Here is a 27,121-nt window from a genome sequence, read left to right as displayed (position 1 = left end):
TTTCTCCCGCACGGATGTGATCACTCACGGGGGGTCGTTCTTCGATAACCTTCGGTTGCTTATCAGAAGGAATTTACAGCAATCCCTCTCTCACAGCAAAACAAATTATTTCTCAGTGTTGCAAGGTGTAGGGAAGGAAAACCTTCTTTCTTCCTTTCTAAGTTCTTTAGCTGACTTAACAATTAAATTGACATACATAAGATTAACAGGAGAAAAGCAAATTTAATTCTGTATGTATGGAAGCTCACAGAAACATGAGACTCGAAGAAATGACCAAAAGCAGGCAGCTTTTATACCTTTCAGACAAAGAAACATTTGTGTGTGTGTGTGTGTGTGTGTGTGTGTGTGTGTGTGTGTGTGTGAAGAATTGACAAGACAAACAAGTTTGGGCTTGGGGTAGTACATTAGTGAAGAGGAACAAGGTTTGTTCACACAGCCTTCTTGACCCTGATTCCCTATGCCTGGTGATGAGGATGACTACCAGCCTCCAGGTGCAGAAAGAGTACCCTTCACATGGGGAATTCATCTCCTGCCTTCCGGAGAACAGAGGAGGGTCAGAGTGTCCCGCACTGGTTGTTTCTTAAGTGACTTTAATTCAGAATAACCAACATGCCAAAATGGCATATTTTGGGGTGGCCTGCCCTGGACCCCATCAGAGGAGTTTCCCTGGACTCCCGACAGCGTGATTATGAAAGTCAAGTGTTGTTTGTGCAAGGAGACGCACACTGCGAGAAGCAGAGTGCACAAAGCAGCCTATGGTGACCACATTCAAACTCGACCACTGCCCGAAGGCAGCACCCCCTTCCTGGCCTTTATGGCTTGAGCACGTGCTCCTAGTGCAGAGACGCCCCTCACTGCCTGCCGGCCACGTGGTCACATCTCCTTTCCGCTAAGCCCACGAGAATGTCCTGTGGTCCCTGAAATCCTCCCAGAACCCTCCACACAGAGCCGGTGGTTGCCTCTTGTGCAATCCTGTGATTGAAACCTTCTGCCTTGTCCTTCTGGGTACCCTTCCCAGTGCCTGGTGTGGTGCCAGAGTCTACCAGGACTCAGTGTAAGACAGTTTCTCTGGTTAATCCTTACACTTCCAGAATATTCTGAATTAACTCAATTTCCCTTCACAGGTATTTTTTATTGAACAAGCGGAAAATATAAATATGTATTCTCACTTTAAATAATCAACTAAAGTTTGGTGTTTGTAGTTATTTGGATAAAATGTTTATATTATTGAGACATGGGAAGTTTGAAATATGAGAGAAAAAAACGATGTATCTATAATTGTACTACCCCAGGGTTTACCTTTTCTTCTAAAAAAATCTTGTCTTTAATTTCCATGCACATGTGTAGGCCTTGCATAGCTGTGATGATAATATAGTTAGTTTTATATTCTCTCCTCACTTACCATGCTATAAGCATTTTCATATTGCTACAGAGCCTTTGAGTATCATTTAAATGGCTGTATAGTATTCCAAGGAACGGATGTACTTTAGTTAGTTTGCCCTATTGCTGGATGTTTTCCTTATTGCTTTCCATCACTATTTTGAGTAAGGCTAAAGGCCCTGTTAAATATTAGTGTTGTCTCATAGTAGTGTTTCCTTGGGGTTATATTCTCAAAAGAGCAGTCCACGGGAGATCACTATGGTTTTGGTATTTGATATCTATGCCTAATGTTTTCTAAAGTGTTTCTGGGGACTCGCTCTACCAGCAACAACAGCTTCCCTTCCAGCCCATCTTTTGGTGTGGTTTTGTTGACTTAAGAGGTGCTCCTTGGTATTTTGGTTCTTACATTTCACTTCTTACAGGGAGCGTCAACTTTTGTCTCCATAAGCTTTTCTTTTACCAATTGTAGCTCCTCGCACAAGAATTGTATGGTCTTGGGCTTTGTTTGGTTGGTATTTGTTTGGTTTGGCTCCATTGTGGAAGGTTATTTTCTTGCTGGGTTTTGTGTGTCCCCGTGTGTGTGTGTGTGTGTGTGTGTGTGTGTGTATTCATTTGTAAATTAGATATTCCAGCTGACTTTCTTACCAATTTCCATAAACTCTTTATATAATATAAAATTTGGCCTTTTTCTGAAAAAAAATGAAGGAGGACATGGAAGGATAATTCTTGATGAAATGTGAGAGAACCTGCTTTCTGACTTCCTCTCTCATCTTTAAAACAGAGCGAGCATGAGGCTGCGATCCTGACCTCGCTGAGTGATCCCTCCACAAACTGTGTGTCCTGTTTCCCCAAAACTGTCACTGCACTTCAGCAAAGATCAGGGTTGGGGTGTGGTACCTGGGATTTGAGGCCATTGACTCAGTTAAGGCACAAGACAACCAAAGTCCAACTGAGGACACAGCAGGTTGTGAAATTACTGACATTTGCATCATCAAATAAGAGCACATTGATTCGTAGAAATTCTCTTCTGTGGTCCCTGCACTTTGGGAAGGAAAAGTGAGGCTACAACTTTGTATTTGTCTGTGCCCTGCTCTGGGTATCTACTGCGGAGGAACAAACCACCCGAACTTGGTGGCATAAAACAATGATAATTTATTGCTACCGTCATTGTTATTACATATCATTTTTATTTCTCATGGTTCTCGAGGCTGACTGGGTTCAGTGAAAACGTTCTCTCTTGGGGTCCTGTCGTGTGGTTGCAGAGGGTGGCTGGGGCTGGTGACCCACATATCTGGAGGTTGATGCTGGCTGTGACTGTCAGCCAAAACACCTGCCCGTGGGCTTCCCATGTGGCCTCACAGCATGGCCACTGCAAACTGTCCCTTATATTATCCTCAATTAGTCAAGGTAGCCACAAGATCTTCCCAGGTTCAAGGGGAGGGGACATTGATTCTACCTCTTAAGAGATGAGTAATTAGGTTCTAACAGAGCATGCGGGACTAAAAATATTGTTGAGCCATTTTTGGGAGACGCAGCCTGCCGTGAGTCATTTAGGGGATCCTCCCGACAGCAGCAACCCTAGTCCTTGGCAATTCCAGTCCTCCCCCAGTCAAGGTTACACACTTAGGCAGCTTCTCACTGGCCCACTCTGTCCTTCCCACTGTGGTGGCACTCCCTGAGTTCCAACAGGGAGAACGGGAGACAGCCATCCTTCACCTTCCCCACAACCTCCAGACCACAGACATGTTGACATGGTAAATAAACATGTGTATTTCTCCATATTGATCCTTTGCCCTTCCCGCCCCCTCCATGTTTTCTTACTAGAGGCCTTCTCCGGAATGCCTCACAGTCACTGCTGCAGGCAAAGGTGTCTCCTGACACATGTCAGGGGTGAGTGGCTGAGCCTCTTCTAGAGAAAATACAACTTAAAGCAACCAGTGATTCTTAAACCTAGATGGAAGTAATGCTACCTGAAGGACTTCTTAGAAATGCAGGTTTCCAGGTTGCTTCAGTTTCTGTGATTATAACAGTAACCCAGCTGATTCTCTTGCAAGTGGTCTAGAGACCACACTTGAGGGAAAAAAAACAAAAAACAACAACAAAAAAACATCCTTTTTAAGATACAGAGAAAGGCTTGTCTGTAACGATATGTCCCCATTGCCCCCAGGTTGGACTGCGTTTGGAGACCTGGTTATTTGCTGCTCCCTGGACTCTCACTCTCCTCTTCCTTCACCCCCGAATCTCTTTCCGGGCCACGGGACTCGTACAGCAACGTTCCTTTGCCTGTTGTCACTTGCATGAAATCAACGACCTCCAAGTCAGCCTGTCCTGATCCACACCAGGATCTTCCCTCCCCTCCTGCCTGCTCGCCTACGCGTCCTTTTTCAGCGTTGGCTCCTTCACTTACCCTTCACGGTTGTCTCCTCCTTTTTCAACCTCCCCATCCAGACAGGCCCCGAGTCCTGCTGAGTCTCCATGTAAAATTACACAAATTCCGCCGCGCAGTCTCTCCGGAATTCGGCTCCTTCTCCCGTTCCTGCTGTGCCTCGAGGCAAAGGGAAGCTGAAGCCTGGTCATATGCCTCAGTAGGCTGAGACATTAGGCAAAATAGAGGCATGTGGGGAGGAGAAGGAGGCTACTTGGACTGAGGGAAATAGGGCAAAGAGGAAGGACACAGCTGGGCATCTGCCTTTAAAATACAGAGTAAATTAGGCAGAGCGGGCCACCAGAGGCAGGGAGGTCTAGGAAGTGTCTGCCTTTCGTGGGCAGAGACAGAAGCTCTTACTCTCCCTGCAGTGCTCCCCTCCCCCAGCGGCATTCTTGCAGGGCCACCGTGATCCACCATGTCTGCCTGTGTCCAGGCCTTTAGCACCTGCAGCCCGGACCGTTGCAGTGGCTGCTTCCCACCTGCTCTCCCCAGTTCATGCTCTCCTCCTCCAGTGCATGCCCCACCTTGATGGAAGTCATCATTCTCAGTGGCTAGCTCAACCTCTTTTTCAGCAACTAGCCAGTCCCTAGAGCGGTGGTTCTCAGAGTTGGTCCCTGGACCAGCAGCATCAACATCACCTGGGAACAAGTTAGAAATGCAGATTCTTCCTCCTTCCTCCAAAGACCTACTGAATCCGAGAAATTCTGGGAGTGAGGCCCAGCCGTCTCCGTTGCAACAAGGCTGTCGGTGATTCTGCTGCAGCTCAAGTTGGAGAACCCATGCCTAGAGAATAACATCCTAACTGGGGCCTGTCAGCGCTCCCTGCCTCCCCCTCTGCTGGCCCCCTCGCGCTGCCCGAGGCCCACACATCCTGGTGCCACTACGCAGCTTCTCAAAGGTCCCCAAGAGTGAACTCTTCTGTGCATGTTACTCTACATTCTTTCCCTGCAAGGTCCCCAACAGGTTCATACTGATTCAAAATGTATGCATCTAGGTGTTTCCTCGTCTGTGTCTTACGCTTCAGGACAGCTTTTTGACATTGCTAGAGTCACGGCTTACATGCCATTTCCCTCTTTGCTCTGCATCCACTGTGTGTGTTCAGAGGCTGATATCCTATCCTCCTGACTCTGATCTGAAAGTCCGGCACAGAACTTGGGCATACTGGAAGAGTTAGTAAATATTGTAAGTACCTGGGAAGGTGACTGACCGGCTGAATCCTCAACTGGGTAGGAAAAATAAAATGAGCCTTCAAATCAGCAGAAAACATTTGTTTGTCAGCCAACGTGCTTTTAGTATGCAGTATTTCCACAGTTCCTGCCAGGGATATCAGTTACCTGTCAGATAACAAGAAGTGAGTAGAACTATTACTCTGGTTTGTAGACTCATGACAATAATGTAGAAGTAATTCGATATCTTAGTTGTAACATTTTAAGTTATTTCCCAAACTGTTATTTTAGACTTTGTCTGGTTTTGCTTAATGCAGGGCAGAGGCTGTTTTTTTGTGACTAGTTATCTGCGTTAATGTGTAAAAGTCACCATACTTGAAACTTAGCACAGTTTACAGAACAAAAAGAAGTCCACTCATCTGGACACGCGTGTCTTGCCAACTGTTTTGGTATCTTGTGGGAACTTTAAGCATTTCTTTGCTGATATGCAAGACAATTCTTTACAGATTTCTCCAGTTAGCCGATTCAGAGCATCAGCCCCCAACAAGCCAGTAAGCAGAAGTTAACTCCTGTCTTTCCATTTTCTGATGCAAAGGTATCAAAATATTCAGCGAACCATTGCAACAGAGAGGCCCGAAGAAGATTCCGGCAGCCAAAGTGGTGAGCAGACCCCGGCAGGAGGAAGCGGAGGAGGTGGTGGGAGCGACTCAGAGGCCGAATCTTCTCAGTCGAGCTTAGGTATGGGAGGGAGGGACTGGAGCCTTCTGGGATGGCATCTGGTGGCAGTGTGACGTAGTGTGTGAACCCCCGCCCTGCCTGGCGGGATGCACTGGGTCCTGGGGGAGAAGAGCAATGGAATGGGGCAGGTCAGTCAGGGTGGCCGGGAAAGAGGCTTGGTGCCGGCAAGGTGAAACAGACAGGAGTTTCCCACCACAAACATAAAGAAGAAATGAATTTGCAGTAGGAGAACTCATCCTGGTGCACCGAGGCAATTTCTTCAGTGGCCTAATCATTTCTTGTGGAGTGAATTTATCTGTTGGTGTCCTAAGAATTTTCCACTTATAAATAAAACATGCAATGAAAATTCACAGGCTACTTCAAAGAAGCTACGTGACAAGATTAGGAATAATTATTTGTTTGCATTTGGAATAAAGTACAATTCCCCCTTGCGGGAGCAACCTGGGAGTAAAGAGGTTTTTCCCCTGAGCTTACCTTACGCACTCTGCCCCTGAGCCTGGTTACCTAATAGTGTAGGCCAGGCATCTGCCAGGGGTCTGCTTTTCATTTCTTTGAAGCTGCCTGAGTGGAACTCAGACAAGAATATTCAAAAGGTGGAGAAGACTGGCTTCAGTTTTTTATACCTGTGATCACCTAAGGTTATCACAGTGATATCCCAATCCACCTTCTCTCTCTCTCTCTCTTTTTTAAGATTTTATTTATTTATTTGACAGAGAGACACAGCGAGAGAGGGAGCCCAAGCAGGGGGAGCGGGAGAGGGAGAAGCCGGCTTTCTGCTCACGCATGCGTCCTTAATCAGCTACCCAGCCAGCGGCGGGCTGGCCGGCCTGACGGGGCCTCCGCTGGGCTGGCTTGTGCCTGCTTGCCGTAGCTTCTCATCTTGTCCCAGACTAGCCCAGGCTTGTTCTCACAGTGGTGGCAGGGTTCTAAGAGAAAGTGAGGACACAAAGACTTCTTGAAACCCTGGCGTACAAGCTCTGCCAAGTCCTGTTGCTTAAAGCAAGGCACAGGCTATCTCAAGTCAACAAGGGGAGCAGTGCGGGGTCTCCGGCAGATGGGTGTGGATGCAGGGAGGGGAAGAATTGTGCTGCTTTCTGCAAACAACCATAACTATGCTTGGCAACTCATAAGGAAAATAAGAAAACCGTCATTGTAATAAAAGAGACAAGATGTTCCTCTGAAACAAATAATACATTATATGTTAAAAAAGAAAGAAAGAAAGAAAGAAAGAAAGAAGATAGTAGGAAGGGAAAAATGAAGGGGGGGAAATCGGAGGGGGAGACGAACCATGAGAGACTGTGGACTCTGAGAAACAAACTGAGGGTTCTAGAGGGGAGGGGGTGGGGGGATGAGTTAGCCTGGTGATGGGTATTAAAGAGGGCACGTTCTGCACGGAACACTGGGTGTTATGCGCAAACAATGAATCATGGAACACTGCATCAAAAACTAATGACGTAATGTACAGTGATTAACATAACATAATAAAATTTTTAAAAAGTAAAAAAAAAAAAAAGAAAACCTCAGGAAGGAACTACTAACTACATCACTTCCCCCAGAAATTTCTAGTGTACATTATTAAAGGTTTTGAGAAGTCCTGGAATAAAGTAATGTTTCACTTTAAAAAAAAAAAAAGATGTTCGAGGACTTGAGCCTAACTGAAGTTACGCAGGAGCACTCCTAGGAAATAATGACTCTTAACTGGCACGCATCACTGTGACACCCGATCAAATCACCAGTCAGAACCACAGTCTGTCCAGTCAAAGCTAACACACTGCTGGTATAGAGAGAGTACTACTGTATTTGAAATGACTTTTTCCCGATGCATCCGTTGCTTTGCTTCACTTTTTCCAGATCTGAGGAGAGAAGGGTCACTTTCTCCCGTGAATTCACAAAAAATCACCTTGTTGCTGCAGTCCCCAGCGGTGAAGTTCATCACCAACCCCGAGTTCTTCACTGTACTACACGCCAATTACGTGAGTGCTCCAGAATACAGAGGGAGCCCACCTGGCTTCCGTCAAAACTCAAAATACTCCTTTGCGAACTTGTTTAGTAGGTTAAAAAGGATGGCGTTTTAACCTAAGCAGGATCGAAAAAAACAAAAACAAAACCACTGGTTCCACTCTTTTTACTATCTGTGGGTCTCCCAAAAAGGAGAAAAGCTGGATTTGGCAACACTGTTGCTTCTTTGTTTTTGTTAGGCTCACATGTACTAATACCAGTGAAAGTCGTTTGGAAACAGATACGAGTTTCTATTATTGTTAAAATTTTAAAGGAACAAGATTATGAAGTTGACAGATGCCCCTCAGCCTGAATCATTTTATAAAATCACTTTCATTAAAGAAGTGTTAAAATAGATTTCTCCTAGATAAATATCTAGTTTTCCCTTTAATAAAATTAGTTGTTCAAGTACCATGCTTAAGTTAAATTTAATATTTTTACATATATAGTTTTTATTTCTTTTTTTTATTTTCAAGAAAGCAACGACATGCTATCACTATATTCATTAATTCTTTCATTTGACAAACATTTTCTGTGGACAGATGCAGATTTAGGTGCTTGCATCACAGAGCCAGTAGGATACCTGAACAGCACGAGCTCCCCAATTTGTGGAGTGACAGACATGTACAAAGACCAGTCTGACGTGACGGGACAGGGCCCAACCTCAGGGAGGAATAAAATGCTCTGGAAACACAGGAGATACAGCATAGGGGAGCATCCCGAAGGAGGTGGCTGCCGAACTGAGTCAGGAAGGTTGCAAGTGGGTGAGAAGCTCCAGAGGGAGGGAGAAAGGACGCAGCGGTGAAGGGGCTGGGGGTTGGGTCTGTGAGGGTGGGATGTGATGACAGGCAGAGGTGGGAAGAAGGCCTGGAGAAAAAGTGGCAAAACTCAGGGTAAGTCCTGAGAAGGAGCCTAGGTATACTTCGGAAGGCAGCGGGAACCAAGAGAAGTCCTAGGCATTTGTGTTACAGGATCAGGTGTTTGATTAAACATCTTCTCCGTTAGAAGTACAAAGACTGAGGGGCTACACGGCTAGAGGCTGATCCAGCCTCACAAGTGAGAGATGATCGGGGCCCACCTAAGGCAGGGGCTGGGAGTAGGGTAAGGGGGACCATTGTGATGGAAGCAGGCAAGGTGAGGACTCAAGAAAGTCTGAGTCCTTTCCGCTTTGGGCACCTGAGTTAGGGCATGTCTCCATTAGCAGGTGCAATGATTTGATAGGTGACAGAGGCTGTGGCTGGGGGGAGACCAGTTTTTAGCAGGTGATATTTGAGAAGCTTCTGGGACATCCATTGTTAGACCCAGAGCAGTGGCCCACTGGTGCAGGGGTGAGTCACAGAGGGGGGCAAGGATGCCAGATGTTGATGCCCTCAAACACCGGGCGCCAGGTGGCCCTGGCCAGGAAGAGACACTGCACCGGCCTGCTCTGGTAGCAAACAGTGTTTGCTTTTACCACATGCACACCAGCCCTGTGGACCAAAAAAATCATCATTTGGCACACTTAGAAACTCCTGAAACTTTTTCCTTTCTTCTCATCTCCAACCCCTCCACACACAAAAGTTTGTGACAGACCTCTGAAGTCTGGCCTTAAATCCCCAGGGACCCTAAATTAATCCGCCTTGGTGCAGGCAGAGAAAGAAGGGTGGAGAAGATAGAGGAGCAATGCTCCCAGTAATGGAGACTCAAGAGAGCCCAGCCTAGCGCTGACTGGGGAGGAGGGGAGGGAGAGCCTTTGAGATGCACACGGAGCGTGACAGTATCCACGGCTGAGGAAATACCAGTACAGATCAAACAGATCATGTGTGTTTACAGTGCACATTTAATTTTTGAGCAAGATCTTCCCGTCTGAGGCTTCCCCCTCAATGCTCACAATAAATGACTGTGTTAGCAATCAGGTTACATTACGTTAAGGTGCTCAAGGTGTACTTAGTATGTATTTTTCCTACCCCCCACCCCAACACCCTATCCCAATCGGCCCTGACCCCCTCTCAGGGTGCCTACCGAGTCTTCACCAGTAGCACCTGCTTAAAGCACATGATTCTGAAAGTCCGGCGGGACGCACGCAATTTCGAGCGCTACCAGCACAACCGCGACTTGGTGAATTTCATCAACATGTTTGCAGACACGAGGCTGGAATTGCCCCGGGGCTGGGAGATCAAAACGGACCAGCAGGGAAAGGTGAGTGTGACTGACCTGTGGGCCTTTCATCCAATGGGCTTTTTATCTGAAGAAGACCCATGAGAAAGTGAGGGGGGGAGATTAGTGAGGACAGGAAAGTCTGTGTCTCAGAGATGTGCCATCAGCCACCAGGAGGAAGAGGGGGGTAACTATTCACAGCAGGGTTTCCATCCTGTGAAGGATGTACAGCAACATCCCTGGCCTCTCGCCCGCTGATACCAATAGCATCCACACCAACTTGGGATATTGCTAGATATCCCCTGGAGGGCAAAATCATGCCCAGTTGAGAACTACTGCCTACATGTTTGGAAATTGAAACCAGAGTCTGTTCAATGACCTTTCTATTGTTATGCCTCCTTAGAAAGCTGACTCGCAGGGAATGAAATTATTAGTTAAGTGGGAATGACATTATTAGATTACTGGTCGTGATTTTCCTAATAAGCTTTCAGTTTTTATTAAACAGCCTGGCAAACGGGCAGGGTAGATTGGGCCCATGTGATGTCACTGGCTTGCGTTTTGCCTTTGTGCGACCTTAGCCAAAACTGACCTTTCCCGGGAATGTTTTGGAAGCCTAGCTGAGTTTGCTACAGCAAAAATGTTCTTTTGTAATCACCGCCAGTCACATCAATGTATTTATAGGACAGGCCAAACAGTTTATTAAATAATTGTCTCTGTGCAATCTTTTTTTTTTTTTTTTTTTGATCTGTGGTAGGGCGAATCCCTCCCTCTTTGAGAGTCAAAGGAGTCAGAAATTTTGTCAGTAGACACGTTCAGTGGGAACGTGCATTATGCAGGTCCTATCCTCTGGGATGTTGAATGCGCCGCAGTTCCCCAAAGTGGGCTCCTAGGGTGCCATTGTCCCCTGGGAACCACAAATTCCTCCCCACAAGCCCCTTAGCATGTCTCAGTACCTGGACTCTGAAGTGTATGGAGAAAGAATGTCCACTAATGCAAGTCTGCCAGTGCAGTAAGTCTGCCAGTTCAGTAAGTCTGCACGACTAGCTCCTGTGTAGTTGCATGAATTGGAAGAGGGTCTGGCGTGGGGGGCGTGCTTTGTGTAGCAGAAAAGCCTCCAGAGCCAGAATCTGCTCCTAAGGACCTTCTCTCTTACTGGATGTGTCCTCCACTTGGAGAATGACAGTAAGTTATGCTGTGAGGACTTGGGGATGTGTGTTAGGGTGGGAAATAAATCCTGAGCCAGAACAGAAAGTAAAGGAACTGGGGTGCTCATCTCAGTGGTCTGCGGTGCCCGTATTTTCATTTATCACTTAACAAAATTGCCAAGAGTACACCACTAGGAATCAATGAACGGAAAGGATCATTATGGTTTATTATGCAAATAGCACACTAATGCAAACAACTTGCTTAGCCTCAGATTTCCGTATGCCGTTAAGTGCGTGCAGCCCTTGCCCTAGGATGGAAACAGCCAGAGGCCCAGCGGAATGCCAGGAAACCCCCCCCCCCACAATGCCGTCAGCCCTGTTTCTCCAGGGCACCTCACACTAGCAAAGGAGCACAACAGCCGAGACTCGTGCCAAGAATTTTAGTCATTTTGAAATGTACATTAGGGAATTTCTGGCAAAATATTTTCCCCCTCATTCTATTTAGTGAGATGGTATCATATACAAGAAAGAAGAAGGTCTGAATCTAAAATGAGAGGACTTGGATTCTGCTTTCAGTTGTGACACGAACCAGCGCTGTGACGAAAGACACACACATAAAATGGTCTAATTCTTTATTAATTGAGCACACACAGACTTGGAGTTGGCAAACAAAATTTCTAAGAAGCGTACCATGTACTGAATTGTTGGGGGGGAAAGTAGCCTTAAATTAGGAATGTGTTACCACAATCCATAGAGTAGAGAGGAACAATGGAGGGTAGCGGGAAAGATAGTGGGGCCCGTGCACAAGGACTACGCCATCCCATTCAAAACACGCGACCGTGAGCAAGTCCCTTCACCGCTCTGAGCCCCACTTTGTTCGTCATAAAGTAGCAATAATTATTATTGCCTTCATGATCTTATAGCCAGTTGTAAAGAATAAGTAAGTGAATGTGGGAATCCACGGTAATACAGCAGGTTAGTAATATCTGCTGTTCCTCCTGTTGATGCTGTGGGAATTATCCATACCAGAAAACCCACCATCAAACTGGCAACTGGGGAAAATACAAGAATACCTCATTGCAAAACCCATCGATGATGGGAACAGGTTGAGAGAAACCATTTTTGGACTATATCCTGCAGGCTCACCCCTCTGACTTGGAAAGAATGTGCTGTACCGGAGCCTGGGATTTAGGAACGCCACTCACTGAAAAATCAGGTGGTGATAGCCCTCTATGCAAAAGACATTTTCCTATATGGCCAGAGACGCTTCCCGAATGCCACACCACCTTCTTTTTCCTCACTCTAGCCAGTTCTTGCTTTATTGACATGTGCAAAGATGACAGCCTTCGTTTTGAGGGTATACCATGGTAGGAAGAGATGGACCAGGGCTAGCTGTTGGATGTCTTTGAATGCACGGTCATCCCCACAAAGGGGGACAGGGACAGTGCTCTGAGACTTGGTCCACTTCAGGAGGACCGGAGTGAGGGTCAAGTGGCATCCGACTCATCTGTTGTCTTGGAAGTCTGAGGAAAGAGGTCACAGCCTTCTGCCAACTTCAGTAGAGATTGGATGTGGACCTTAAGTGGGTTCCAGGCCTGAGTGAGGGGGAGGGGCTGCAGGTGGTGGGGCAGGTAAGGTTCTGCCTGTGGCCGGCATGAGGCAGAGGCAACCTCTACTAAGGAATGAACACACAGCAGCAAAATAAAAAGGAGCCTGTGAAGACCTACAACTACATGAAGGGAACAGAACCTTTATCTGAGAAAAAGAACATATCTTACAGTATAATTTTCTTCAGAAAACAGAAAAATTTAAACGGTACCTGCTTATCATACACAAGATGGTTTAGGAGCACCTGATTTCTTTTGAGCAACCATGAACTGAAAAAAAGCTGGGAGGAAGCAGATGTAAGAAAACAGAACTACCATATGATCTGGCAATCCCACTTCTGAGTATAGATCCAAAAGAATTGAAATCAAAATCTCAAAGAGATTTTTCCTGCATTCCTATGTTCCTTGAAGCATTATTCACAATAACCAGAATATGGAAACAACCTAAGTGTCCACTGACAGATGAATGGGTAAAGAAAATGTGGTATATAAGAAGAGAGGTGGGGGGTTGTTAAACAGGTGATGCGGATTAAGGAGCGCACTTGTTAGGATGAGCACGGGGTGTTGTATGGGAGTGTTGAATCACGCTATTGTACACTGGAAACTAATATACTGTATGTTAACTAACTGGACTTATAATAAAAACTTTAAAAAAAGATGTGTTTGTAAACTTATGTGTAGAAGCATATGGTAATAGAGCTGCTCTTAACTCAATGAAACTGCACAGTGCATGATGTGTCTTTCAGGTAACATCTTCTTTCATTAAGACATTAGTATTAAACAGGTTTTGATGAGGAAGTGGAGAAAGGGGAACCCTCTTGCACTGTTGGTGGAAATGCGAACAGGGGCAGCCACTCTGGAGAACAGTATGGAGGTTCCTCAAAAAAGTTAAAAATAGAGCTACCCTGTGACCCAGCAACTGCACTACTAGGTATTTTCCCCAAAGAATACAGAAATATTAATTCAAAGGGATACATGCACCCCGATGTTTAGAGCAGCATTGCCTACTATAGCCAAATTATGGAAACAGCCCAAGTGTCCATCAACTGACGAATGGATAAGGAAGATGTGGTATATACGATGGAATAGTACCAACCATAAAAAGGAATGAAGTCTTGTCATTTGCAAGGATGCGGGTGGAGCTAGAGTATATTACGCTAAGCAAAGTAAGTCTGTCAGAGAAAGACAAATACCACACGATTTCACGCATGCGTGGAATTTAAGAAACAAAATGAAGAAGCAAAGGGTGGGGGGAGAGAGAAGCAAACCAAGAAATAGACTCCTAACTATAGAGAACAGACTGGTGGTTACTAGAAGGGAGGTGAGTGGAGTCGGGCATGAGGGAAATAGAAGATGGGGACCCCATCAAGTGAATTTCTGATGAGCCCCAGGTGTTGTATCAAAGTGTGGAATCACTATATTGTACACCTGAAATTAATATTACACTATGTCTTCACTAACTGGAATTCAAAACCTAACTAAAAAAAAAAAAAAGAAAGAAAGAAAATGTGATATATACATATAGTGGAACATTATTCAATGTTCCTTAAAAATGAAGGAAATTCTGACACATGCTACAGTGTGGATGAACCTGGAGGACATTAGGCTCGGTGAAATTAGCCAGTCACAGAGGGACAAATACTGCATGATTCCCCTTACGTGAAGTATCTGAAATACCCTCAGAGTAACAGAGCAGAATGGTGGTTGCCAGGGCTGGGGCAGGAGGAAATGGGGAGTTTAGGTTCAATGGGTGCAGTTTCAGTTACACAAAATGAGTAAGTTCTAGAGACCTGCCGCACAACATTGTGTTAACAATACTGTTCTACTCTGTGCACTTAATACTGTACAACTAAAAATTTGTTAGAGAATAAGTCTCACATTACATGTTCTTCTACAATTTTTTTAAAAAAAGAAAAAGTAAAAACCAAAAGGAGCATATCTCCCTTTCTCAGACAGGCCTATTCTAACCACTCAGTTTAATACCAAAAGCACCCAAGATCTCCAGCCCAAGTGGTCCACCATATAAGTTATATATTTGTTAGATTTACTGTTTTGCCTGTTTCTCCTAACAGAATTCTAAGCTCCTTGAGAGCAGGGATCTTTGCTCATTGAGGAAACCCCAAGAGCTTAATATTACTGGCATATAATTAGCACTCACTTAAAATCTCTGTTGGATGAATAACTTATAGATGTTCCTAAAGAAGAAACCAGAATAATAGGTACAACAGCAAAAATTAAATTCAAAATATAAAAATTAAATTATTAAATATTGAAAATAAAACTTTGTGCTCTAAAATAAATTGTTCAGGTAGACAGATTAATTGGGCTCACTGAGTTATGGTAAAATTCATTAAAACTCTATATCTACACATACTCTGAAATTGTCTTTAAATGGAGATTTTTTAAATCTTATCAATATATAGCCATGATAATATGAAAGTTACCTTAAAAACAATAAAAATCAGACAAGCTTAAAATTTTCCACTCATGAAACTCGACTACAGAAATCCACAATGCAAGAAGTACAGGTTATTGATGAGAAAGAGTTGCAGCCCCAAAGTTCTATGTTCAAACAAATTGGTGTCATTCAAGTGTGAAAATACTAGAAAAACAACCTTACATGCAGGATTTCAGTACATGTACTCTTTTGCCTGTCCTAGGAAAACACCAAAAGCCATTCTTCAGATGGCTCACAAATGAAGCAGAACAAGAAATCAATAATGGGGAAAACATAGTATAAAAGGACTGTGGTGGTAAATGTTTAAATCAATCAAATATATGGATATAAATGGAAATAATTGCTGTTAAAGTGCTTTAAAATATTTTGGGAAAGACTCAGTAAAATATGGGAAAATACATATAAGAAAAATGGAATAATTGAATAAGAACTGTCTGAATCATATTCCTAGCCTAGAATAAAACAGACAAGGGAGAGGGAAGAGGGCCCGATGAACAGGGCAAGGAAAGTTGTGCTAAGTTCCTGGTTGAGTGTAAGGGGAGTCCAATTGGATAATTTGAAAAATAAGGGCTAATATAGTTATCCGATCAACTTAAAAGGCAACTATTTGTACCTTTGAGAGCAAGATTTTTCTGTGTCAAATTCCTACAAAAATAAAATCAAGCAAAATACAATTTACATAGCAAAATACCTCAAAAATCCACGAGGAAACAAAGAAATTGGAAATAATACAAATAAAATGACAAAGGTACAGCCAAGCATAACAGTCAGATTTGTTAACAAACAGATCCAGCTTATTAAAAGACACGCCTAAGAAATGATTCAGAAAGTTTAAAAAATAAAAGAATAGATATTAATAGAACATGAAACATAACAAGAAAACCAGTGGTTGTACATTAATATCATAGAAAGGAGAGTTCAAATTCAGAACCATTAAATGGAGTCAAAGTAAAATTTTATATAAATCAAAGGCACATCTAAAGTAAAGGTACAGTAATCATGTATCTTATAAGCCAAATGGCATCATATCATATAAAGAAAACTAAGAGAAATACAAAGAGAAAATGAAATAAATGCATCGTAGTACAAAATGAGTTTTGTGTCTATCAGTCGGAGAGACAAAATAAGTCAGGATTTGAATAATATAATTTTGTATTAATGGCATATATATTCTTTTGTTAAAAATAGAGCTTACATAGGGGCGCCTGGGTGGCTCAGATGGTTAAGCGTCTGCCTTCGGCTCAGGTCATGATCCCAGCGTCTTGGGATCGAGCCCCGCGTCGGGCTCCCTGCGCCGCGGGGAGCCTACTTCTCCTTCTCCCTCCACTGCTCCCCCTGCTTGTGCTCTCTCGCTCTCTATCAAATAAATAAGTAAAATATTTTTTAAAAATAGAGCTTACATAGACCTTAACTACATACAATTTTTTTTTTTGTCAGTTATACCTCAATAAGGGTGGAAAAAATAGAGGTTACATGAATGGATAAGCAAAATGTGGTATTACCCATACAACGGAAGATTATGCATCCTTAAGAAGCAATGAAATTCTGACACATGCTACAGCATGGATGAACCTTGAAAACATTATGCTAAGTTAAACAAGTCAGAAACAAAAGGACAAATATTTTATTTCACATGAGGTATCTAAAAATAGTCAAATTCATAGAGACAGAAAGTAGAATAGCGTTTCCTAGGGTCTCGGGAAAGGAGGGAATGAGCAGTTGGTGTTTAATGACTACAGAGTTTCAGTTTGAGAAGATAAAATATTTCAGGAGATGAATAGTGGTGGTGGTTGCATGACAATGAGAACGTATTTAAACACAGCCATCAAAATCAATCTGCCAGTTATAGGTTCAAGACAATGCTCTTCGTGACTAGTGGGTTTTAAATAAAATCAAGACCTAGAAACCATTGAGAAATTATTGAAAATGCATGTGACCAATATTTAATAAAACATGTGATATAGAAAGACTGTACTCAAAGGATTAGTACATTGGTTTTTATTATCAAACAAGAAAAATAAATATTAAAATATAAGCTTTCAAACTAATAACTTAGAGAAGGTTAAAAAGCAACAGTAATTAAAGCAAAAATTTATTTCAAAATGCATTTGAAAATAAAAACCCAGAAGTGTGTGAACTGGAAAACAACATAAGAAATAAGTTAAAATCAAAGAAGATATACCTAAAAGTGTTCTTTATTCAATAGGAGCATTTAATACTATAAACAGACACAAACTGAATATACCAACAATAGCTTCCCTGGGTACTAGGAATGATGGGTTACAAACATTACAGGAAAAGAAGCACTCAGAATAGCAACAAACAGTATTAAATATCTACAGACTCCCTTAACCAAAAAATATGTGTCTTTCAGGAAGACAACTACAAAATTTTACTGAGAAGAGAAAGTCTTGAATAGACAGTCACTTTATGTTCAGAAATGGGAAAGGATACATTGACTATTATAAAGAATGAATTCTCTCTAAATCATCTGTAGTCTTAAGGTGACTGTAAACAAAATCCTAATAGCACTATTTTGGAACTTAATAAAATTAAGATCAGCTCATCTGGAAAAATAAGCAGGCATGAATACTTAAGAAAATCTTGAAAAGATAAATTAGGAGAGGAAACTTGTCCTACAGACATTAATAACTGGAACAGTGAAAATCCTACAGATCATTGGAACAAATAAAATATTCCTGAAACAGTGGTATTTATAAGAATTTATACGTAATAAAATGATAGGGAATGAATGATTTGGAAAAACAGGCTCTTGGAGAAAAAAATTGAATTACAACTTCACATTCATACCAAAATAAGTTTCAGAACAAACTCACCAAAAATAAAGCTAGAAAAACATAATTAAGCATTGAACTGAACTCTAGACAGAAATGATTGAGAGATTTGAGTACAGAGGAATATAAAAAATTCTGTGTAGTGGAAAACAAAGCAAACAAAGATCAAAAGCAATTTGAAGGCAGAGGAGTAATTAACACATTTATAAGTAAATGATAAAACCTTAACATCCCAACAACAACAAGAAAATGTTTGGCTTCCCCTGTAAACAATAATTTAGCATCATTTACCATTCAACATTTCTAAGAGGTCTTTTAAATACTCAACATTTATAAAGTCCATGAAAAGCATCCATGAACTTACGGTAAGAGGATAAATCTGTACAGCGCTCATGAAGGGAATTCGTTCATATGGGCCGACCAATAAACAAAATTTTTCTAACTTTTAGCCCGGTGATTAACTCAACTTTTAGGAATTCATACCAAAGAATTGCCACATATGCACAAACATAAGAAACCCATTTAACTTTAATTTATAAACTTGCAGGCATATAGTTGAATAATAAAAAAAAAAAACCTTCAAATATTGACCTCAGCTTATACCTGTGTGTTTAAAATCTCATGTTATATAAACATGTTGATAAATGTTTTCTTTTCCACTCACATTTTTTCTTCTTCAGATTCTTGACTCATTTTTCGATATCACTAGTGTCACTTTTGAACCACCGAACGTCATCTTCAGTCCCATGCAAATTATTGGACATACAGGCTTTTTTTTTTTTAAGATTTTATTTATTTATTTGGGAGATAGAAACAGCACAAGTATTGGGGAGAGGCGGAGGGAGAAGCAGACTCCTCACGGAAGGGGGAAGCCCAGCTAGGGGCTGATCCCAGGACCCTGAGATCATGACCTGAGTGGAAGGCAGACATTTATCCAACTGAGCCACCCAGGTGCCCCCACACAGGCCTTTTGGAATCTGTGTGGAATGCTGTCTTGGGAATTTTACTGCAAGTCACAGATACTGATTCACATGATATTAGGGGAGTTAATCTCCTATGTCCTGTGGGGCTATCTTTTGGTCTCCATAATGAAACCACTTCTGTATCGCTTTTTATAGAGCTCTTTAATTAAAGAGACTTGTTTACAAGGACATCTAATACTTGAAATTATAAGCTCATACTTCCCAAGAATAATTTTTAAATCTGTATTTGACTTTGACTACTTCTGTCAGGTGGTATCTGAATGTGTCTACAATGAGCATTGATTGAGATCTTTAAGAGGAAATCACCTTCACCAAATATTACAGTTTGTTCAAGACAGTATTTGAAAGATTGTTTAGTAGTACAAAAGGTTTGTTTTTCTGAAAAGGTACTAATTTTACGGGAGGTAATTTTAGATTTAAAAAATAACCTTTGCCACATACTGGATGGAACAGGTACAGTAATCAAACATTCTGCAAAGATTTATGAACAAGAATGTTTATTGAAGCATTATTTTTAAAACAATAAAAAAGTAAAATGTCCAATGATAGAGGGTACCGAAATCACTATGCATCCATCAAGCTGAATACCATATACCTACTAAAATTCTGTGCTAAAAGAATGTCTAATAACTTAAGGAAATGCTCATAAAATAATAGGTGAAAAAAACCTTCTAACAAAATTGTAGGTGCCAATGTGAGGAAAATATATAGATTATTTGTATGTTTGCATAGAAAAAGAAAAAAACGGAAAAAAATCACTGTAATATTTTGGTGACTACTCTTGGATTGTGATATTTGGGATAATTTTGGTTTTCTTCTTACTTTTTTATCCTTTTAAAATTTCTTCTCGGTAAGACTGTGCTAGTTCTATAATCAAAAAGACTTTGTTTTAAAAATAAAATGATCCATACATTATTACTGGTGTTATTTTAATACATCAAAGGCTCTACTTTTCTAATTCTCCATGGTGAAAACAATGTTATGATCATAAGTCTATAACGCCACAGTGTGAAATGTTTATCAAGGACTGGTGGTGTTCCATTCAACTACTGAGCAAACGGATGCACAGTGCCCCAGTCTTCCATCTAGTTTTGAATAGATAGAAAGGAGGGACAGAAATAAACAAGAAGACTGAGCCCTGTAGCATTCCTTACTTTATTGCCTTCATTCTGGCTCTTTCTCATGCAGTATGCTTTTGGTCTATCTGCAGTCTTTTTTCGTGGACCACAACAGTCGAGCTACCACTTTCATTGACCCCCGAATCCCTCTTCAGAACGGTCGTCTTCCCAATCACCTGACACATCGACAACACCTCCAGAGGCTCCGGAGCTACAGTGCTGGAGAGGTAACACTCCCACGCCCCCTGCCACATTCACACTTCCACAGGCCCTGCTCAGGTGGGGCCAGAACAGTTTCAGTGGCTGGGATCTAGGATTGCCTGCTCCTCAAGGGGCTGGGCCATATCCACACTGGTCTTTAAAAGAATGAGGAGTCAGGGACACCCACGGAACTCCTTAGACCCATCTTCAGATTACCTTCCTTCTGCCTTCCCTTTTGCCCTAATAATCGCCACTGCTAAAAATCTGTCTAGCTTAAAGGAAATTGAAAATGCAGTGTCCACAGATCCGTACACCATGGCTGGAGCTGTGCTTCCTTAGGCCTGCCAGTCACATGTGAATTCCTAAAAGATCATACAGGGTGTGACTGACATTAAACTTCTGGCTCTTCATAGATCCCGGAGAAGACAGCAATACCATATACATGGACTAAAAACTGGGGGAAATCCACTGGGGACATGAATACTCTCTTCCCATCCTACCACGTGCTCTTTCCTGGTTTATATCTTTGTACACTGCCTAGGGTTAACTTCCACTGAATCGTGAAATCTGCCATCCTTCTTAAACATCATGTGCATTGCCTTTCTGAACTACGATCTCTTTATCCCATACCATTTCCTAACTTCCTTCCTCAAACCAAAACTCCAAACATAGCTCTTTTCTACTTTTAGTCAGTTCCTGGCAATATTATGAGCAAATCCCTTACTGACATTTCCCAAGTATTGGTACCATCCTAGAAACCACCAGGATCTTAGGAGATTATGGCCACTGAGAGCCATTTCTCATAAAACAGCTTGTTGAGTTGGATTACAGTGAGGTAAAAATGAAGTAGTACAGGATAAAAAGAAATGTGTGTGTGTGTGTGTGTGTGTGCGCACGCATGCGTGCACGCACGCATGCGCTCCTCCCCACTGCCCCCGGGGGTCATTCCAAGGAGAACTAGGGTGAACATTTCAGGAGAAATGGGGAGAAAAACAATCCACCTGGCAGCCTCAGATAGCAAACATAAGTCTTAAGGGAAGAGCCTGTTGCTCTTATATTGGTACCAGGTTACTACTTTTTTAGGGGAATCATCTGCATACTCTGACAGGTCTAACTCTTTCCAACCAAGGGCGCTCATGGTTTAAAGCCAGTGTGATAGAACGAATTTTTCTTTCATGGGTCATCTTAGGTATTGTTTTAGGATACTGCTGAAAACATGTTGATTCTTTCTTTCCACATATATGTAAAATGTGTTCATGGCCATGCAGAGAAGAATATTATACATCCCCAAGGGTTATGTGGGTGTCAGGACGCACACATAGCAGACACTCATCAGCAGACACACTTGCCAACTACAGAAAGCAGTGCCCCAACTTCCCAGCTCAACATGCATTATATTCCTCTCTGGTGGCGCTTTCATAACAGTTAAGAAAGTACAGCATTTTTGAGATAATAGTGGATAAATTCAAAAATCTGAGTCATTTTTGAAATATGCCCTTTAATTTATTTAAAATGTCAAAGCTCTTTAATATTATGAAGGCAATTTCAGCGCTAGTATAGAGTAACTCCATTTGACAAAAGAAGCTAAGTACTGCAGTCAGGTTCACTGTCAATAAAACAAAAAGGTAGGTTACTCAATGTAAGATGAACCCCTAAAGATATAGATCTCTTACATTTATAAGAAAATAATCTGAAAATACAAGTCTTCTAACATTTCTGTTGAAACGAGATTAAGGTCATGAGTACCACTTGCAATACCTGTTCTGAAACACTTATTTAATATGACTGAATAGCCTAAGCACAGTTACATTGACTATCAACAGTAATGACAAAGTACCACCTGCATCAGCCAAGAAAAACTGTAACACGTAACAATGAAAGGGTATAAATGTGCATCAACCATCTGTATTCTTGCTAATTCATTCACTCTCCAATTGACTCAGTTGATCAGGTTTTTAAACCCCTCCCATCCCTCTGCGCATCCTCTGTCCACTGGTAGCTTTGCGCTGACACAAGGAGAAACCAAGAAAAGCAACAAAGAGAGAAACTGGGAGACAGAGAATAGCTGACCCAGAGGCAGCATACCAGAGAAAACAGAGACCCAGCCTCTGTGAAAATAAGTATCTGGTTCCTCCTGCTGTGAGAGCCCATAGCCTAGGGAATGAGAAGACAGGAGGATCTTGGTATAAAAACAGAAGGAGGGCGTGGTGGGTAATGTTAATTGTGTTTGCTGTGATGCGATTTTGCTCAACAAACACTGATTAAGTGCATGGCTTGCTATGAGCACTGTGGAATGCAAAGAAGTATGAGATATGATCCCTGCCCGGGAGAATTTTATATTCTATGCTTGAAGCCAGGCCAAAAAACACAGAGTTAAGTAACAAGAACAATTAGAATATGATTGAGTGCCAAGAGAGATGTTAGGACAAGTGCCACAGAAGTTCAAAAGAGGCCAAGGAAAGGCATCTTTAAAGTAAGGTACTTGACCTAACCCTAGAAAATTGGTAGAATCTAGCCAGATACAAAGGAAGAGGGAGGGCAACCCCACAGAGAGCCCGCGTGAGCAGAGGTGCAGCGGTAGGATCCAGAAAGGTCAGTAGAGAGACAATGAATCGTTCAGGGTGACCAGAATACTCTTTCCACTTGGGTTTTGTCTTGGTTTTTGTAAAGTTTTGAATATCACATGCTTGGCACTTTCTCATGAGCCCACTGAATGAATCTGAGAGGAATAACATGATAATTTTTTGTGTAAAAGTGGGCTTTAGGGGAGAAGACTACTGGCATTTTGAGGACACTTCTGTAATGTGTAGAATTGTCCCATGCCATTGCAGGACCTTTTTACCTGGTCCCGTCCATTAAATGTCAGGAGCACCCTCACCTCACCAATCACTATGACAACCAAAACAAAAAACAAAACAAATTACCTCTCAGCATTTCCAAATATTCCCATGTGGTAATACCACCTCAGTTAAGAACTGTATTTTATAGTCAGGCAAACTTAAATATCAAAACTTCAGGTCACACAGGGAGTTCAAGACCACAGTTCAGATCTAACTCCCCGTCCAGTGAAAAGTAGTATTTTACGAAGGAGACAGTGATGGCCAAGAAGAGGAAAGAAAAGAGTGATCTGCAGGAGTGGCCCCATTAGTGGCCGCTGGAGGTGGCAAAGCGACACAAGACCAAGGCCACCCTGTGGGAAGAAGCCTGCAGAGGTCAAGAGGTGGGAGGAAGGGGTACCTGGGACTTCAATTAGCAGATGGAGTCTCAGCTCCAGCTTCTCTACAGAGGAGGTGTGTGTCGCTGCTCCTTCCTTTCCTCTCTGGGGCTTCAGTTCCCTCATCTGCCGGTGGAGCAAGGGAACTCGACTCGACGGCCGGCTCTGTGATTCTCAGTCTGTGAGGCTTGAGGCGCATTAACAATGCACCGGCAAAATGAACAGAGGATGGCAGGTTTGCTGTTAGAGAAGTTGAGAATGAGGATGAAAATGGTAGGATATCCAATTTGAAATGACAGTTAAGCAGATGGAAATATGAGACTCAGGAACAATCGATGAATTATTTCCATAATCCATGGTTTTTCTGTGTCACATGTCAGGGGCACCGGGTGACTTGCTATGGATGTTTCTTAGATCACGACCTTAGGAATCAATATTTTCTGTTCACCTTCAAGAGCCATTCTCTTGAGTACTGCTCAGGAGTAAATATTTTTATCAATTGCTTTTAAAGACAGAATTGAAATCGATTTCTATATTCAGGATCCTAAATGGTAAAAATTTCCCTCAAAACACCTATGATAGGTTATTAACAGAGACACTGTCAAATGTCTTTCAGATTTTTTTACCTCAAGTGAAAATTTTTCAGGCAGTCTGCTGAAAGCAGTTCTCAGTAATATAGTGCTTTATGCATAAAAAGATCATTATTTGATACTTTAACCTGCATTTTAGTACAGTGTCACATCTGTCTGCAATATACAAAAAAAGCATCAACAAAACAGGCCTAACTCTTCACATAATGTCCAAATGGAAATGGGATACAGATACATGGAAAGAGCATATAGGGCTATAAATATTGGATCCCATCTCTCAGTAAAGAAATCACTGAGGATCACATTTGTCTTGTTTATACTGCAAGTAACAATATAAATTAATCTTAATAAGGAAGGAAAACAGAGCACATAATTATTATTTCTTTTACCACTTTATCTTGGTCAGGTTAGAAAATCAGTAGTCATAGAAAAGTTCTGGAAGGGTACACACAAAAAAGCACAATAGTAATTACCTCAGGAAAGGACAGGAATCTGGTAGAGAAGAGAAACTGACTTTTTATATATATATATATAATTTTTTTATTATATTACGTTAGTCACCATACATTACATCATTAGTTTTTGATGTAGTGTTCCATGATTCATTGTTTGTGCATAACACCCAGTGCCCCACGCAGAACGTGCCCTCCTTAATACCCATCACCAGGCTAACCCATCCCCCCACCCCCCTCCCCTCTAGAACCCTCAGTTTGTTTCACAGAGTCCATCGTCTCTCATGGTTCGTCTCTCCCTCTGATGTCCCCCCTTCATTTTTCCCTTCCTTCTCCTGATGTCCTCCATGTTATCCCTTACGTTCCATAAATAAGTGAAACCAGATGATAATTGTCTTTCTCTGCTTGACTTATTTCACTTAGCATCATCTCCTCCAGTTCCATCCATGTTGATGCAAATGTTGGGTATTCATCTCTTCTGACGGCTGAATAATATTCCATTGTATATATGGACCACATCATCTTTATCCATTCATCTGTTGAAGGGCATCTCGGCTCCTTCCACAGTTTGGCTATTGTGGACATTGCTGCTATGAGCATTGGGGTGAATGTGACCCTTCTTTTCACTACATCTGTATCTTTGGGGTTAATATCCAGGAGTGCAATTTCTGGGTCATAGGGTAGCTTTATTTTTAATTTCCTGAGGCACCTCCATACTGTTTTTCAAAGTGGCTGTACCAACTTGCTTTCCCACCAACAGTGTAAGAGGGCTCCCCTTTCTCCACAACCTCTCCAACATTTGTTGTTTCTTGCCTTGTCAATTTTTGCCATTCAAACTGTGTGACTTTTCACTTTAAAAGCAGAGGTCACTCTTGGTCATTCTTTGCAGTGAGCTTTTCGGATGACAAAAGTTATTTCATTGGCTCTGATAACACAGAGAAATCATCATTCAGGAAGCTTGCCTTTAGGGAGGGTAACCTGCACTGCTTCTAAAAATTGGGAATTTTCCTCTTGATTCCATGTAACCTATACTTGATTATAGGTTTGATTGGAAGTTTATAAAATTCAGACACTTAGGAAAATAAACTTTTGAATTATCAAGAGTAAGTAAAGAATGTAGAAAACACAGACACAGATGGGAAAGAAGTTAAAAGACCAATATAATACCCCATCTGGAGACACTTCCTGGTCTACAGAGAAATTAAAAAAAAAAAAAACTGAATCATGTTGTCTATGGTTCTGTATTCTACTTTACCAATACCATACCTTGGAGACCATTCCCATGCCATTAAAATTCTTCTGTATTTTATTTTTTTAAGATTTTATTTATTTATTTGAGAGAGAGAGAGAAAATGAGAGATAGAGAGCACGAGACGGAAGAGGGTCAGAGGGAGAAGCAGACTCCCCGCTGAGCAGGGACCCCGATGCGGGACTCGATCCCGGGAGTCCAGGATCATGACCTGAGCCGAAGGCAGTCGCTTAACCAACTGAGCCACCCAGGCGCCCCAATTCTTCTGTATTTTAATCGTATGGATCTACCATAATTTAACTCAAGCCTTTCTTTGTACATTATGTTTATTATTCACTTTTCACTATTATAAGTATGTTGAACAACTCAAGCATAGATCTCTCTCTTTTGTTTCCTTAACATAATTCTGAAAACTTTGTTAATGATCTGTTTTTAGAATACAAAAGGAATCTAGAGGTGAATGCAAATTCATCACTTGGGCCTTTCCTCTGAACTCACTATTTTTTTTTTTATCATCAGGTCTCCAGCATTTTCAAAGAGAGCATTAGCTGATTATTAACCCAAATTCTGTCTAAAACCTGCAATTTTCAATCACGGCTTTAAAAAACCACCAGTTTACATTTCTAAATTGCAACACGGGAAGAGAAGCTTGCTTACCAGTCACTGAAAACTATTTTCTGAGCATATCTTTTTTTTTTTTCTAGAGAGCTTAATGTTTGAAGTTTTCACATTTGCAATTATGATTAAAGCTATCTCAACATCAAAAAGAAGAGAAATCTTAAAAGTAGTCCCTACTGCAAACTGGGTTTTAGCCAGTCATAGAAGAGTCATAGCATGTCTGGGGAGAGGCAGGCCCTTGGGGGGTTCCCTCTTTGTCTCTCTGTCTCACACACACACACCCCTGGGAAACTCAGTAACACAAAAAGTGTCAAATGCGAAGGGAATTTAATGAGTCATATTATTTTAGTTTTAAATGGAAAATCCATTCTTCCAGTCATTTTCAGTAGTTAGGAAAGCAAACGTTAGCATCATGTTTGCAGTGAGGTCCACATCAGGTCACCTAGCTGATATCAAACATTCCTCAGGATGGACCATTTAGTACTACTTTAGGGGAACAAGGATCCTAGCACATAGTAAACTCTAGACCAATCTCAGAATCTTCTCCAGCCATGCTTGAAATTATCTCCATCCCTGTAAATTCCTGGCTCCTAGTTGGACAAGGCTGTTTCTATCTAACCTTCCCATCCATCCTCATCTGTAGGCTCTCCGGTACCTCCTTTACCCTCGGCAGGTGTCTCTATGGTGCAGGTACCCCACTTGCCCTAACTTCCCCCTGTGTTGTTTCCTCCATCTCACTCATAGTTGGCCTGAGGCATATTCATCAGTCAGTTGTCTACCTTCAGAGTAGCTGGCCTTCATCTGGTTTCTGAAGTTTTTGAACCTGCCTTAGTTTTGCCAGTGAG

At 42.0% G+C, this 27,121-nt stretch overlaps 1 protein-coding gene across 4 annotated transcripts in view; it reads left to right on the top strand.

Moving 5' to 3' along the window:
- The window catches only part of HECW1 (HECT, C2 and WW domain containing E3 ubiquitin protein ligase 1), a 437,510-nt gene that overhangs the window by 344,052 nt on the left and 66,337 nt on the right, over window positions 1-27,121 (top strand). For all 4 annotated transcript variants that reach the window (XM_027574949.2, XM_027574951.2, XM_027574948.2 and 1 more), the window contains 4 exons: window positions 5,570-5,712; window positions 7,564-7,685; window positions 9,703-9,888; window positions 20,045-20,179. In XM_027574949.2, coding sequence (XP_027430750.2) covers window positions 5,570-5,712; window positions 7,564-7,685; window positions 9,703-9,888; window positions 20,045-20,179 — 586 coding nt within the window. The remainder of the gene's footprint in view (window positions 1-5,569; window positions 5,713-7,563; window positions 7,686-9,702; window positions 9,889-20,044; window positions 20,180-27,121) is intronic.

This window comes from Zalophus californianus, chromosome 12 (genome assembly GCF_009762305.2).
Source record: "Zalophus californianus isolate mZalCal1 chromosome 12, mZalCal1.pri.v2, whole genome shotgun sequence".
Lineage (NCBI taxonomy): Eukaryota > Metazoa > Chordata > Mammalia > Carnivora > Otariidae > Zalophus > Zalophus californianus.
Note: the sequence above shows the minus strand (reverse complement) of the source record. Positions and strands in the feature narration are given on the sequence as shown.